Source organism: Curcuma longa, chromosome 4, assembly GCF_044706935.1.
Source record: "Curcuma longa cultivar G26 ecotype Majalengka, Jawa Barat chromosome 4, ITB_CL_G26_1.1, whole genome shotgun sequence".
In the NCBI taxonomy this organism is placed as follows: domain Eukaryota; kingdom Viridiplantae; phylum Streptophyta; class Magnoliopsida; order Zingiberales; family Zingiberaceae; genus Curcuma; species Curcuma longa.
This window is the reverse complement of record NC_133864.1, coordinates 20425246-20438865: the sequence shown is the minus strand read 5'-3', so window position 1 is coordinate 20438865 and position 13620 is coordinate 20425246. Positions and strand designations below refer to the sequence as shown.

At 37.6% G+C, this 13620-nt stretch overlaps 1 protein-coding gene and 2 pseudogenes across 1 annotated transcript; 1 reads left to right on the top strand and 2 right to left on the bottom strand.

The window, feature by feature from the left end:
* Window positions 1–2893: 2893 nt before the first annotated feature.
* On the bottom strand, window positions 2894–6482 carry LOC141828065 (transketolase, chloroplastic-like). Its single transcript, XM_074715422.1, has 7 exons — window positions 5956–6482; window positions 5216–5306; window positions 5010–5115; window positions 4636–4918; window positions 4393–4541; window positions 4162–4315; window positions 2894–4066 (listed from the first exon to the last, which is right to left on the bottom strand). Exons 1-7 carry the CDS (start codon window positions 6457–6459, stop codon window positions 3110–3112), a joined length of 2244 nt encoding a protein of 747 aa, XP_074571523.1. The 5' UTR covers window positions 6460–6482; the 3' UTR covers window positions 2894–3109.
* A 3428-nt stretch (window positions 6483–9910) lies between these two features.
* Window positions 9911–10655, top strand: LOC141827543 (histone H3.3-like; annotated as a pseudogene).
* A 32-nt stretch (window positions 10656–10687) lies between these two features.
* LOC141827542 (uncharacterized) lies at window positions 10688–12671 on the bottom strand (annotated as a pseudogene).
* Between the last annotated feature and the right edge of the window lie 949 nt (window positions 12672–13620).

Genomic DNA, 13620 nt, shown 5'->3' with positions numbered 1-13620 from the left:
ACGCCCCTTCAGAATCCGGATCTAATCCGACGCCGTGGCCTCTTCGTCGTCTCTAGCCAACAAACACCATGGGCCCATGCGGAATATCATCGTGCAGTTGTAGCCGGTGTGGTTTAGAACGGTGCCGGTGGGCTGCCGAAGCAGAGACGTCACGTAACGAGGAAAAAAGGAAGCGTATTGCGTTCTCAACAACAGTCCTACTCGCCAGCCTTTGTGTCCAGTCCACTAACGAGATTAGTATATAGAAGTGGGTATCCTGATTGACTTGATAATTTTGCCTGCCCGTGACATGCGCATGCAAAGAACAAAACAAGGCAGGAAAAAGCAAGAAAGGAAAAACATAAAGAAAGAAAGAACAACGTGAGGGAGAAAAAGCGAGGCATCGACTAACATAAAGAATGCGTCGATAGTACCAGATGATGCCTTTTCTCCCTTCTCATTTGACTCATCATTTTTTATAATTAAGAAAGATAAACCTCCTTTTTCTATTTATGATATTAAAATTCACTGAAAAACAAAAGGACGCAACGGCCTGAGGGCAGTTGGGGAATGTCGCGATCCAGTAGGGGAACAGAAGATTTTGATCGAGATGGCAATAAATATGCAGACTTCTTCTTACAGCCCCGGCTCATTTTGTTAGCCCATAAATGACTTTGTGACCAAAATATTTGGATCTCAAGTTTGCTCCATTTAAAGGGTAAAAATAAAGAAGTCATCTCTTGTTTTTTTTTTAAATGATCAAAGGAACGCCCCATTTTAATTTTTATCAAAAAATATCCCACCTTCACATAAAATGATACAATTATCTACCAAGATTGATCTGATTATTATTCCGTATATATTTTTCGTCTAAATTATGAATCGATCGAGTGCGTTATAATAGCTATGAAATTATAACTGCTTACAACTATAATAATTATAGTTTGTAATTGTAACAGTTATAGTTTCGTAACTTATATAACTATAACAGTTGTAGTAGTTATAAAATCATAACTACTATAACATAGAAATAACCTTAAATAAAGATGTTTTAAGTTTTTCAAAATCTCTGAAAAACTTTTAAACGATATTTTTGAGCCTAAAATTGAACTGTTATATATTACACTAGATAACAAATATAGATATCTGAACAAACTTCAATTTGATATATTGTGTGTTTCATAGTTCAACACGAAATAAAAGTTATGGTCTTTAAACATTTATATAATATTTATAATTATAGCAGTTATGATTTCGTAGCTATTATAATGTATCTCTGATTCAAAATTCAGATAGAAAATATAGGAGAAAGATAATAATAAAAATAGTATAATAAAAAATAGGTGAATAATTATATAGAAAGTGTCTTTTGATTAAAAAAAATTTAAAATGGGGCATGATGATTCCAAAAATAAAGGGCGCTCTCTCGATATTTGCCCAAAGTTAAAAAAGAGGTTATCTGTCTCCAGTATGATTAACGGAGATATTCTAAAGATTATTCTGATAGATTAGTATAAAATATTTTCAACTTTATGATGTGAAATATTTCCACATTATAAGAAGAAATATTTTAACACTCAGCTCATGTTAGTGAATTAATATCCAACATTCCTATATGGTTAGGATGCTACGGCTCTATTTTTCAAATTACAAAAAATTAATAATTAAACTACAATATTTTAATTTAAAAAATTAATCCAAAATTGAACAGAGACCATTCCATTACAGGTTGGCTGAAGTCAAACTAAATTTTTTAATTTGTTTGGAACCATTAACTAAAAAATGAATATAATTAACTCAAAATCAATAAAAACCTAGCTTGCTGATAACAATCAATAACTATAACTTAAGAATTATATTGATTAGGAACATTAAAAATTAATCAATCACAACAAAAATCCACACTAGCTAACATTCTAATTTAACTCTGTATGCATATACATACAGAATATAAAATCGATGACAGTTTGGTTAGATTCTAATAATTTATACAGATTCAAACCAAAATCATCAAATTGTAAAAATTTTCAGGTTGAATCAATTCGATTTATTGATTTTGGACCATAGATTCCACCTCTACTTGTGATCATTGCAAACTTACTTGTAGGCAGACCCTTTATTCACTTGATGGAATAAAGCTGTGGTAAACAATCGTACATTGATTGTTTCTCTAATACAATGCCTATCAATCTGAATAAGCTCAGTGTGATCCTGTTATACTGAATTGTGTTCCATGCTTATGGCCGAATTGTTATCATAATCCAGCTACATAGTGTCACTCCAGTTGATTTTAAGAACAACAAATATGATTACTTGAAGATACTGCTGAAGGGTCTGTACAACCTGCATATGTTCTTCTCTTGGTTCATGCATAAACTTGCTTACTACCCCTACAACATATACAGTATCAGCTATGGTATGTGTCAGAGAGAGATTATGCCCTGCGCTATCCAACAACATTGTTTTTAGCTTCTACTAATTTGTGATTCTGATGATAAGCAGTGGTTATAGCCCTGCTTCCTAAAGTCCCTATTCTTTGAGATCTACTATATATTTCCATTGGGAGATTAAAGTACCTTTCTTTTGCTTGAGCTGCTACAATGCCAGGTATTTTAGCTTTCCAAGCTCTTTAACCTCAAACTCAAGAGCTAATTGTCTTATTAGCAATTCTTTCTCATCATCATTTTCTGTCTCAATAATATCATCCACATATATACAAAATGGTTGGCGTCCCTTTTCAGATGCTTAATAAATAGTGCATGATCACCTAGACTTTGGCTATAGTCAATCATCAACTTGGTTTTAGTAAACCTTTTAGTTCTATGTCAAATGCATAATTGAAGCAGATCCCATCCAGAAAGGCAGGCAAAGGTAGTAAGATGTGAAGAATAGTTATCTTAACTCGAGATGAAAATGATTCTCCTAAACAACACTCCAGATGAAAATGATATTAATTGTCAACACTAGCAAACGAATTAAACATATGAAGAAGCTGCATTACAAACTATAGGAAACAACTCGAGGCCACTTTATTATTGGTTCAAAGGCCTCTTCAACAAGAGTTTTTCCAAGCAGGTCCTGAATTTGGAGCTCTTCTTTTAGTCGATAGAGACAGATTCTATGTCCAACATCACAGAGATTTTGCTGTTGCGATTATGTTTTCTGCAGTTATACCGAATTCCTTGTATATTCTCCCAGCAGGAGCACTCGCGCCAAACCTGTCAATCCCGATCGCCTTGCCCTTGCTTCCTACAAATTTTTCCCACCCAAGAGTGACACCTGCTTCAATGCTAATCCTAGCAGTCACAGCAGCAGGAAGGACACTCTCCTTGTATTCATCTGATTGTTCGTCGAACAGCTCCCAGGAAACAAGAGACACTACTCGAACTGTCTTCCCCTCCGTTCTTAGCTGCTGAGCAGCCTGGGCAGCTATTTCCAATTCTGAACCAGTGCCTATCAAAATGAGATCAGGATTGTTTCCTGATGAATTATCTGAAATAATGTATCCCCCTTTCTCAACTCCTTCAACTGAGGTTCCTGAAAGCTGAGGAAGCTTCTGTCGAGACAGAGCAAGGACCGATGCCCTCTTTCTGTTGAGCACTGCAACTTTGTATGCTCCAGCAGTCTCATTTCCATCAGCCGGCCGAAGCATCAAAATGTTTGGCATGACTCGAAAACTTAAGAAGTGCTCAATTGGCTGATGGGTAGGTCCATCTTCTCCAAGCCCAATAGAATCGTGTGTCATCACATAAATGACTCCTGCTCCAGACAAGGCTGAGATCCTCATGGCAGCTCTCATGTAGTCAGTGAAGACAAAGAAAGTGGCACAATATGGGATAAGGCCAAAGCTGTGGTGCGCAATGCCATTGCAGATGGCACCCATCCCATGTTCTCTAACACCAAACCGAAGATTCCGTTCCTCAGGAGTTTCCTTCAGAAAGTTTCCAAACATTTTCAATAATGTCATATTTGAAGATGCAAGATCTGCACTGCCACCAAGAAGACCTGGGAGTACTTTGGCAAGTGCATTCAGGCACTGCTGTGATAAATTTCTAGTAGCATCTGCAGGACTTCCTGGTGTGTATGTCTGGAAAGAAGAAAAAATGGCAATAATCTGATGCAACTACACAGATATGATGTTAATGTAACAGTGCCAAAATGGAGAGATAATAAGAAATTCACCGGAAGAGCTTTCTCCCAGCCATTAGGCAATTCCCCTGACATGATACTTTTCAGCTCAGCAGCTTCATCCTTATATTTTTTCTCATACTCTGCAAACTTGGAATTCCATTCAGCTTCAAGAGCAGCACCTTGTACAATATGTCGGCTCCAATGACTGCAATGAAACCAAGACCCTGAATTTGATTATATTTTCTCTATTTGTTAGCTAAAGAGAATTTTTTTTTTACTAACTTCTTCACATCCTCAGGGACATGGAATGGCTCGTGTGCCCATCCAAGGTTTAGTCTAGTGGCATCAACCTCCTTAGAACCCAGCGCACTTCCATGCACACTATATGTATTTGCCTTGTTTGGTGATCCATAACCTATGGTGGTAGTGACCTGCACAAATACAACATCTCATCAGTCATGACTTTGATGCAATCTTAAATATTCATCTCCAAAATTTAAGCTCCTTAAGCAATAGGCATGCAACCTTTATGAGTGTTGGTTTGTCTTTGATGGCCTTTGCTTCCTTAATGGCAGCACGAATATCTTCATAGCCAGTATTACCAGTCTTGACCCAAATGGTATGCCAACCCAAAGCCTCAAAACGAGCAATTACATCTTCTGTAAATGCTATATTTGTGTTTCCATCAATTGAAATGTGGTTGTCATCGTACAATGCAATAAGTTTCCCAAGACCCCAATGTCCAGCAAGAGAACAAGCTTCATTTGAAATTCCTTCCATCTGGCATCCATCCCCAAGAATAACATACCTACACCATCAGAATATCAGGTGAATCATAGGAATAAACTGAAAATTCCAAATTATCAAACACAGAATGAAGAGTGAAAGAGATCAGTTACGTGTAATGGTCAACAATCTCGTGGTCAGGCTTATTGAAACGAGCAGCTAGATGTTTCTCAGCAAGTGCCAAACCGACGGCATTTGCAATACCTTGACCTAGAGGGCCTGCAGAATTTCATGACAATCAATCAAGTTAGCAAGGAATCAAGACATCAACTCCTTATCAAAATAAAAATCTAAGTTTATCAGTTTCAAGTGGCAAAACCAGTAGTGACTTCTATTCCAGGTGTTTCAAAGTTTTCAGGATGACCAGGAGTTCTGCTTCCCCACTGCCGGAATTCCTTTATGTCTTCAATCTAAAGAGCAGATCAATGTGTCAAAACCATGTGATATAACATATCCCACATTTATTCAGTAGAGGAAAAAAGCAATGAACTAAATAATTTCCTTGTACAGACAAATATCCCAGTTTTGAAACACACTATTCGAATATTAGTAGTATCACTGTTGGCAACACTTATCCTGAAGCAAGTTAGGCTCTATAATGTCGTTGAAGATGAAGCTAACCAAGAAAAACAATGGTTTAACAAAGAATGTATGTTCAGGCAGGACGGTAGTTTTCAGATGACCCAAAATTATTCCATCGTAGAAAGGTCCAAACGATCATAAAGAAAATAGAGGGGGAATGCAAATTTCAGATGAGTCTAAAAAAAGTTGCTGATCAAAATTCAAACTATAAAACATACAAGATGAACGATTACAAACACCAGAAACACAAAACGGATAAATTACTTAATAAATATACAAGATATAAATTCAGCTGGTCCATGTGAGATCTCACTGCTATCACTAAAGATAAAAGAGGGGGAAAGAAACAACCAAATTCAAGTCCTTTTCCGGGGATGGTCCGACGTGACAGAAAATAGCACATCAAGTTTGCCACCTTTCCATCGGATCAAGTTAGCAAGACCCAAATTAAGCCTTTAAAAACACCCAAGGCCTCACCGTGACGCTGTCGTAGCCTGCGAGATGAAGAAGGGCGTAGTGGAGCATGCATCCATGACCGGCGGAAAGCACGAAGCGATCGCGGTTGAACCAATAGGGGTTCTTGGGGTTATACTTCATGGTCTCGTCGTACAAGATGTGGCCAATGGGAGCGCACCCCATGGGGAGCCCCGGATGGCCCGATTTGGCCTTCTCGACGGCGTCGATGGCGAGGAAGCGGATCGTGTTGATAGACTTCTCGACGAGAGTCTCCGAGGCGGCCGTCTCGACTGCCTCCACGGCGGAAGCCCTGACAAGTGCCATGCCCCCATTCGAACGCACCGGCTGTCTGCAGCGGAGAAAACGAAGGGTCGACGGAGATGACCTAAGGGAGCGGTTAGCAAGCGAGCTGAGAGTGACGCCCAGGATGAGGCGATCAGAGGATCGGGAGCCATGAGAGGAGCCGGAAAGGCTGACCAGGGGCTGGGCAGCGGCGGGGGCGCATGTGGAGGAGGCGGTGGCCATGGATCTCACCAACTACGAATTCTTCGAACGTCTTTGACAATAATTGAAGTGGAACGACGAAGAAATGTTAATTTATCATTAACCAATTAATCATAGTAATTATTGAAGTGCCGATTCTATTAAAATTTATTTTATATTTCAAATTATTTTATTATGAAATATTAAATGGATAAAAAAAATTGAAAAGATGTTCATTGTGGAGTTCTAGATTTAATTGTGATAAATTTATGAGGATTTTTTTTCAATCATTCAAATGGATAGTGGATTGGATAACGTTCACTGTTAAATTGGATGGTTATTTGTATTTTTTTTTATTTCTTTATTTACTCTAGTAATTAATCGAATCAATTACTTTAAGATTAATCGGCATGAATGCCAATTAAAAAAAATTAATTAAAAGATCCTAACTTTTTGTTAAAAAAATATTTTTTTATTAAATTGGTTGAATATTATTATAATCGTTTTATTTAAAATTATTTAAATATTAATTAAAAATATTTTTAATATCAATTAAAATTATTTTAATATCAATCAAAATAATTAACAGTGTAAAAAATGAATCTGACCCATCAATTAAATCTGAATCGATACCTTGAAAAATATTACATTAGGATTAAAGATTTTAAGATTCGAATCAAATTTCTCTCTAATGCTCTCATTTCTTATTCTGTCCATCTTCGTATGTCCACACATGGTATCTAAAACTGACTTGGAAAAAATATTTGAAAAATATTACATTAGGATTAGAGATTTTAAGATTCGAATCAAATAGAGTTGTATCTAAAATTGACTTGGAAAAAATATTTAAATTGACCCGAGTCGTCGAATTAGAATTTTAGGGTATAGTTTAGACAATTAAACTCTTCAATTTAAATATTTAAAAATATGAAATATAATTACGATGAAGTTTGTTATTATATGTTTAAATTAAAATATTATTATTATATATTTTAAATTTTTATTTAATTATTTTATTACATCAGATCGGATTGGTCAGGTTATCCACATTCGTGTTCGAGTTTATAATTTTCATATTAATTTCAAATTCAGACCGAGTTCAAGTTAGAAAATTTATTTTAACTCAATTCGTATGGACACTCTTACAAATTACTCTGTAGTATTTAAAATTACTTTAGTAGATAAAATAACTCTCCAATTCTACGTAAATAGTAATTTCAATTAAAAATATTATAAAAATATTGAAACAGTTTTAACTAAATTAGAATAATTTTGACAAGAATAAAAATTAAAAAATAATTTTTATTATCATCAAAATGGCACACATTATATTTAAAAAAATCATCTTATCTTAAAATAATTTTTTTATTAGATGTTATTTTTGCAACAGAATTGTTCTAATACCATTAAAATTGTTTTAAATTTGCATCCACCTTGTATCTGATACTAATAAGTTCTTATTTGTAACTTGTATTCATCATATATTATAACAAATGAAGACGAACTTTCATTGAAAAGATATACTGTTGAGAAATAAAAAATATTCATTCCAACTCACGATGAGTATTATAAATAAGCACACACATTTACTAATTGAAGTTTCCTCATATTTGAAGTTATGCTTTAAATACTTGTTATTATCATCCATTTTTCTCTATCTCTAAGTTTTCGATGACTCAATTTTGATAAATATTAATTATATATACATATATTATTGTTATTTTTATATGAGAGACTATCTTCTCCCGCCAATAAATTTAAAATATAATTTATTCATATTCAAAATTCAAACTATCAAAATATTCTTCTTATCTAAATTTTTATTACATTATATCCATGGGAATAATATGCCATTAGGGTTGTGGGAGCAACACTGCAACTTCCTGATTTACCTTCTCACACGATTGATCTCATGATCAACTGTGAGAAGGTAAATCGAGAAATTACAATTGACAATGATGGAGGAGGGCATTCCCTCGATTTCGTTAAGATTCGACCCTTGCACACTTTAACAAGTCTGCTTTATCATAACTAACTCAACTACATCCTGGGGGCAACTTATACATACTCAAAAGTCAAACTTTCAAAATATTCTTCTTATCAAAATTTAAATTTTGATTCTCTTATTATTGCATCATATCCATGGGAACAATACAATTTTTTATACCAAGTATCTAACTAATTGGATGATCCATCTTTATATTCTGTCCACCAAATAAATTCAAGAAGCGCATTGGCTCTTAATATGATACTCCAACATCACTAGTTATTTAAACGTCTCATACATGCATTACATGCGTTTTGAACCTTAATTGTTTAAGAAAAACACTCCACTTCTTACCACTACACTATGTTACGAGGGTTGTGGGCCCAACACAAAAGTTGGGCATATTACTCAGCGAGTGCACTAACTTCTTACATCCGGTGTTCAACATTGAGAACTATCAAAGCCATTGCCTGTAGCGACGGGCGGTTTCGTTAGTTTTAACTTTGTCATCATGAGAGATGCATGTGGTCGGGAGCAATTGCCTCTTGAAGATCGTCAAAGACATAAACTACACTATTTGCAGGAGAAGAAGTTGTATTGGAGCTACGTTTGTTATGTTTTCTTCGATCACATTTTCTATGTATAATAAGTTGAAAAGTTCATCAGATATCAAACTCCACCGGAGTGATCATTTTAACCTATGCTCCGTTCCTCATTTTCTATAACAAGAAATTGCACCGTTCATCAAAAAATATTAGGCACCAGTATGACATTTGTCAATTTCTTTCTGTTTGATTTTTCGCTCAGCAAAAGATTATCATTTGTAGGAAAATAAACTGTATCATTCGTCAATGATCATCTTTAGTTCGGATGAAGTTAGTTTTCTTCAAGAAGACATGAACACGGTTCGAAATGATCTTTATTTTAAATGCACATGATATTAAAGAAATGATACTTAGCATGAAAATCCTGAATGTAACATGACACTCACAACTGCATACAATGTCAGTGGGACCCATTGTCAATGTAAATGTCATGCTCCATTCATATTGAGATTTTTCATGCTAAGTATAATTTTTGATGATATTATCATGCCAACGGAATTAAAGATAAAATAAAATTAAAAATAAAATGAGAATTGAATCCACGTCACACTATATGAGTATGGCTAAATCACATGAGTAACTACGTGGTTTGAAAATTTACCGAAATAATTATTCCACTCTTAAAAATTTTAGCAAATTTAACAGAACCGGTTTGCCGGCATCCGGTTTTCTAGGAATCCAAACGAACTGTCGTCCTCGTTTTAAACCGTGGATCGCCCTTAACCAATCACAACCGTACAACGAACGCCCGTTTCAGCAATCCTCATCGACAGCTTGTTCACCAATAACACAAAGGACACGGATTGCGTGCTATCTCAACCAATCGCTCACCGTCAGATTCACCTTGTCACCAAGGGAAATCGTACTGATCTTCCAATATATACGCCCAATCGTACTTTCCCCGATACAGACTCGATCTCGTTAGATTGAGGTTCTGTCGCTTCGAAACCCTACCTTTCCTTTACCGGCGCCGATCCATGGCTCGTACGAAGCAGACCGCTCGCAAGTCCACCGGCGGCAAGGCCCCCCGGAAGCAGCTCGCCACCAAGGTGCCTACTCTTCTGATCAATCGATCGATTAGATGTTGTTTTTGCGTCGTCTTTTAGTTTTCTGACGAAATCTCCTCTATCGATCTGCCATAGGCGGCGAGGAAGTCGGCCCCTACCACTCGGCGGCGTGAAGAAGCCTCATAGGTACCGTCCCGGAACGGTGGCGCTCCGCGAGATCCGTAAATACCAGAAGAGTACGGAGTCGCTAATCCGAAAGCTTCCGTTCCAGCGCCTTGTTCGCGAGATCGCGCAGGACTTCAAGACGGATCTACGTTTCCAGAGCCATGCCGTCCTGGCGCTTCAGGAAGCCGCGGAGGCCTACCTTGTCGGTCTCTTCGAAGACACCAATCTCTGCGCTATCCACGCTAAGCGCGTGACGATCATGCCGAAGGACATCCAGCTTGCTCGCCGCATCCGTGGCGAACGCGCTTAATCGGTGAAACCCATCGTCTTCGTGATTGCTTGCCCTATGCAGGAAGGATGTTGAGCATTAATAATTTTTTTTATTTAGAAAAATATTCGAAAACCTTGTTAAATTATGCTAGATGGATTGTAAATTTATGGACTAACTGCGTCTATTGGATTGATGATCAATCTCTGGTTGTTTGCAAGTTCTCTACTGGGAGAAACATAATTTTCTTGATTTGTAATATCATTCCATCATTTCCATAATTTAAAGAGACAAACAATAATAATACACGCAAAGGATAAGAAAAACTTAAATTAAGCTGCAACCATTTTCTGATTCAGAGTCATATATCTCCACTTTTCTTTATCGACAAAATCTGCATCCAGGAACTTGGCGACAAAATTCCAGAGTCTATATGCATCCTCAAAGTTAGTGAGAAAGCTGAAGGAAGCATTTACAACATTGATTCCACACATCTCTTTACCTCTCTTCTTGCCTGCGACTTGCATTTCAGAGGACGGCCTTCTGCTCTCCAAAACTTCATCCTTTTCAGTTTCATGTTTGTCTGCAAACCGAATGTTGCTTAGGAACCCGCAGCCGAGGGAAATGTTGCTTCTGTCTGCAAGTTTTTGCACGAGTACTGGCTTTACTTTCTCGCCTTTCCAGTCGAAGATGTTGAATGCCAAGGCAGGTCCTCTGTCAAATTTTACTCTTGGACCATAAATTCTAACTAGTGAATGACCAGTCTCTGATGGAGGATGCTGCAGCTTCATCAAAGCAAGAATTAGCCAGTTGGTTATGCATCTCAATCTGTTATTGATGAGTATCAGACCCAATGATTCTGCATGGTCTAATCCTCTGCACAAAATTTCCATTTTCTTATCTATTACTGAAACCTTTGTGGCTTTTCCAGATCGAACAGAAGGGTCCAACTCTGTGATAGAAGGTGAGATGTCTTCTTTTCCTTCTAGTGGACAAGAAAATGACTTTGTCGTTTGGATATCAATCTCCTCTTCGAATTGGTTTCTCCAGCACTCAGCGTCCAAGTTTGTGGTTGAACAATCATCATCGAGTTGCGACGGCATCCTTGCAGGGTCGATGCTCACGACTCCAATGCTCCTGGCAATCGTCGACGACTGTAATGTAGCTATGCTGGATTTTTTGACGAAGAGTCCCGCGAATCCAGATGGATTTTCGCCCAACACCTTGATAAAAGAACAGATGATGAAGTCCGGCTGGAGCAACGAGATCGCCAGTGTATCCAGATCCTTTGGCCCCAACGCACAAGCATCCAGTGCTACTTGCCATCCATTGTCTTTTGCCAAATTCATCCACAGATAAGGATACCTGGCTCCAGTTATCGCCGACTGAACTGGAAAGACGAACAAGCCACTTCTTTTCTTCTTCCTGTTTCTCAGCTTCTCCTTCAAACTTGCAGAATGAATTCTTAGACTTGGCCATGAGAAGCTTGCAGACATGACTTTGGCTCCTCTCCTCTGTGCGCTCTCGGCCATCGCATTCACGGCTTCACTCTCGTAATCATAAACACTGAGTAGCTTCTTGTTGGAATGGAACGTGTAGGACTCTGCCAACAGCCTGAAAGCTGCAGTCCTGTTTGCAGTGCAGACCATGCAGTATTCATCATCCAATATGTTGAAGAAGTGCATGATCTTTTGCCTAATTGCCGATTCCAGATCAATGTCTTGGTTGCCTCTCCGCAGCTGGGAAGTCAAGCTTGCTGACTTGTAGGAGACGCTAAAGAAAGGAGGCTGCAGGTGGCTGGAAGTCGAAGGAATAGAAGATGACGATGGCGCTGAAGGGTGCATTTGTTCATAAGAGAAGAGGCTGAATCCAGATAGTCAAGACAAACCTGTCTAGACAAATGAGAGAATTCATTGCCTCGGATGTGGTCTGCTCGGTGTGTTCTCACACCGTACTCCGGATAAATTGTGATGAAGCTCTGAAAGGCTTCATCGAGGGATGGAAGAGACTCATGATTGGTGAAATGGGTGTTCAGGAGACATAAACCTCTCGATAATTTCACAAAATTCGATCGCGTGGTCCTCGTACTGGTGGCTCTTGCGCGGGGCTTAGTGTTGCCAGATTCAAACAGGTTTGATTAATGGTACAGGAAAACAACTAGAGGTGCATACCTCGGAGATCTCCCTGCAAAGAGTTTGCACTTCCATCTTACTCTCACTTGTTCTTGCTTGTACCTTTCTTCGTCTCTTCTAGTTGCTTTAGATGAAGAAGAGCGATCAGAGCACGGTGTTTTATAGGCCCGGAAGAATTGCTGTCAAGGAATTGGTTCAGAGTATTTTCAACTGGCTTATTAATCAATTTCGCAGAAGTTGATGCTGATGTACCTCTTATAAGAGAATTGGTATTTGACTTCTTCATTTTAGATCTTCATCTTCGTCTAGATCTTTCTTCATTTCCAGATAAACCTTTTTTCTGCCATATGTTGCTGCAAGCGATAACTTTAAGAAGACGACAAGCAAAGTCCTGATCTTATCAGCTAGACCAATTCATGCTTCAATTGCTTATCATCAGCAGGTTTTGAAGTGGTCCATGGACTGCCAATTGCCGAACAAGCATTAATTCAACTTTGAATTCCATGTTTATAGCAAGGTTATTAATTATAATACTTGCTTTAATTTCTCGATAATTGTCCTTGTGAGCCTTCGTTTCTTCAGTTTTTTTCTACATTGGTTACAGCCTCAGAACAGTCCACATGATCATCGCAGGCATCAATAGAGCAATTTGAATATCTTTTCTACTGATCAATAAGTTGAATCAAGTGTAGACACTAGATTTGAATTTGAACAGTTCTTGTGACCATCACCCACTTTAAATAATCCAATGAGGCAACTTAGAACAATATGAAATTAACAGTCTGAAACCATTACTGATTGAAACATGAGATAGGCAGCCGCTTTGTCGTATATGTGATTCATCTGTAAGTATACTTGCTCTGTCTCAATCATTTTTTGTCTCTGTTGGAGAGGAATGCCCAAAACAAACTGCAAAATTTATTTCATTCTTAAATGATAAATTTCTGCAAAGTGGTTAGCTAAATTGTATAATGATCTGTTACTTCTAACAAGTACATGAGTACTCTCATTGTCAGACATTTAGGAGCAGCAAATCTAA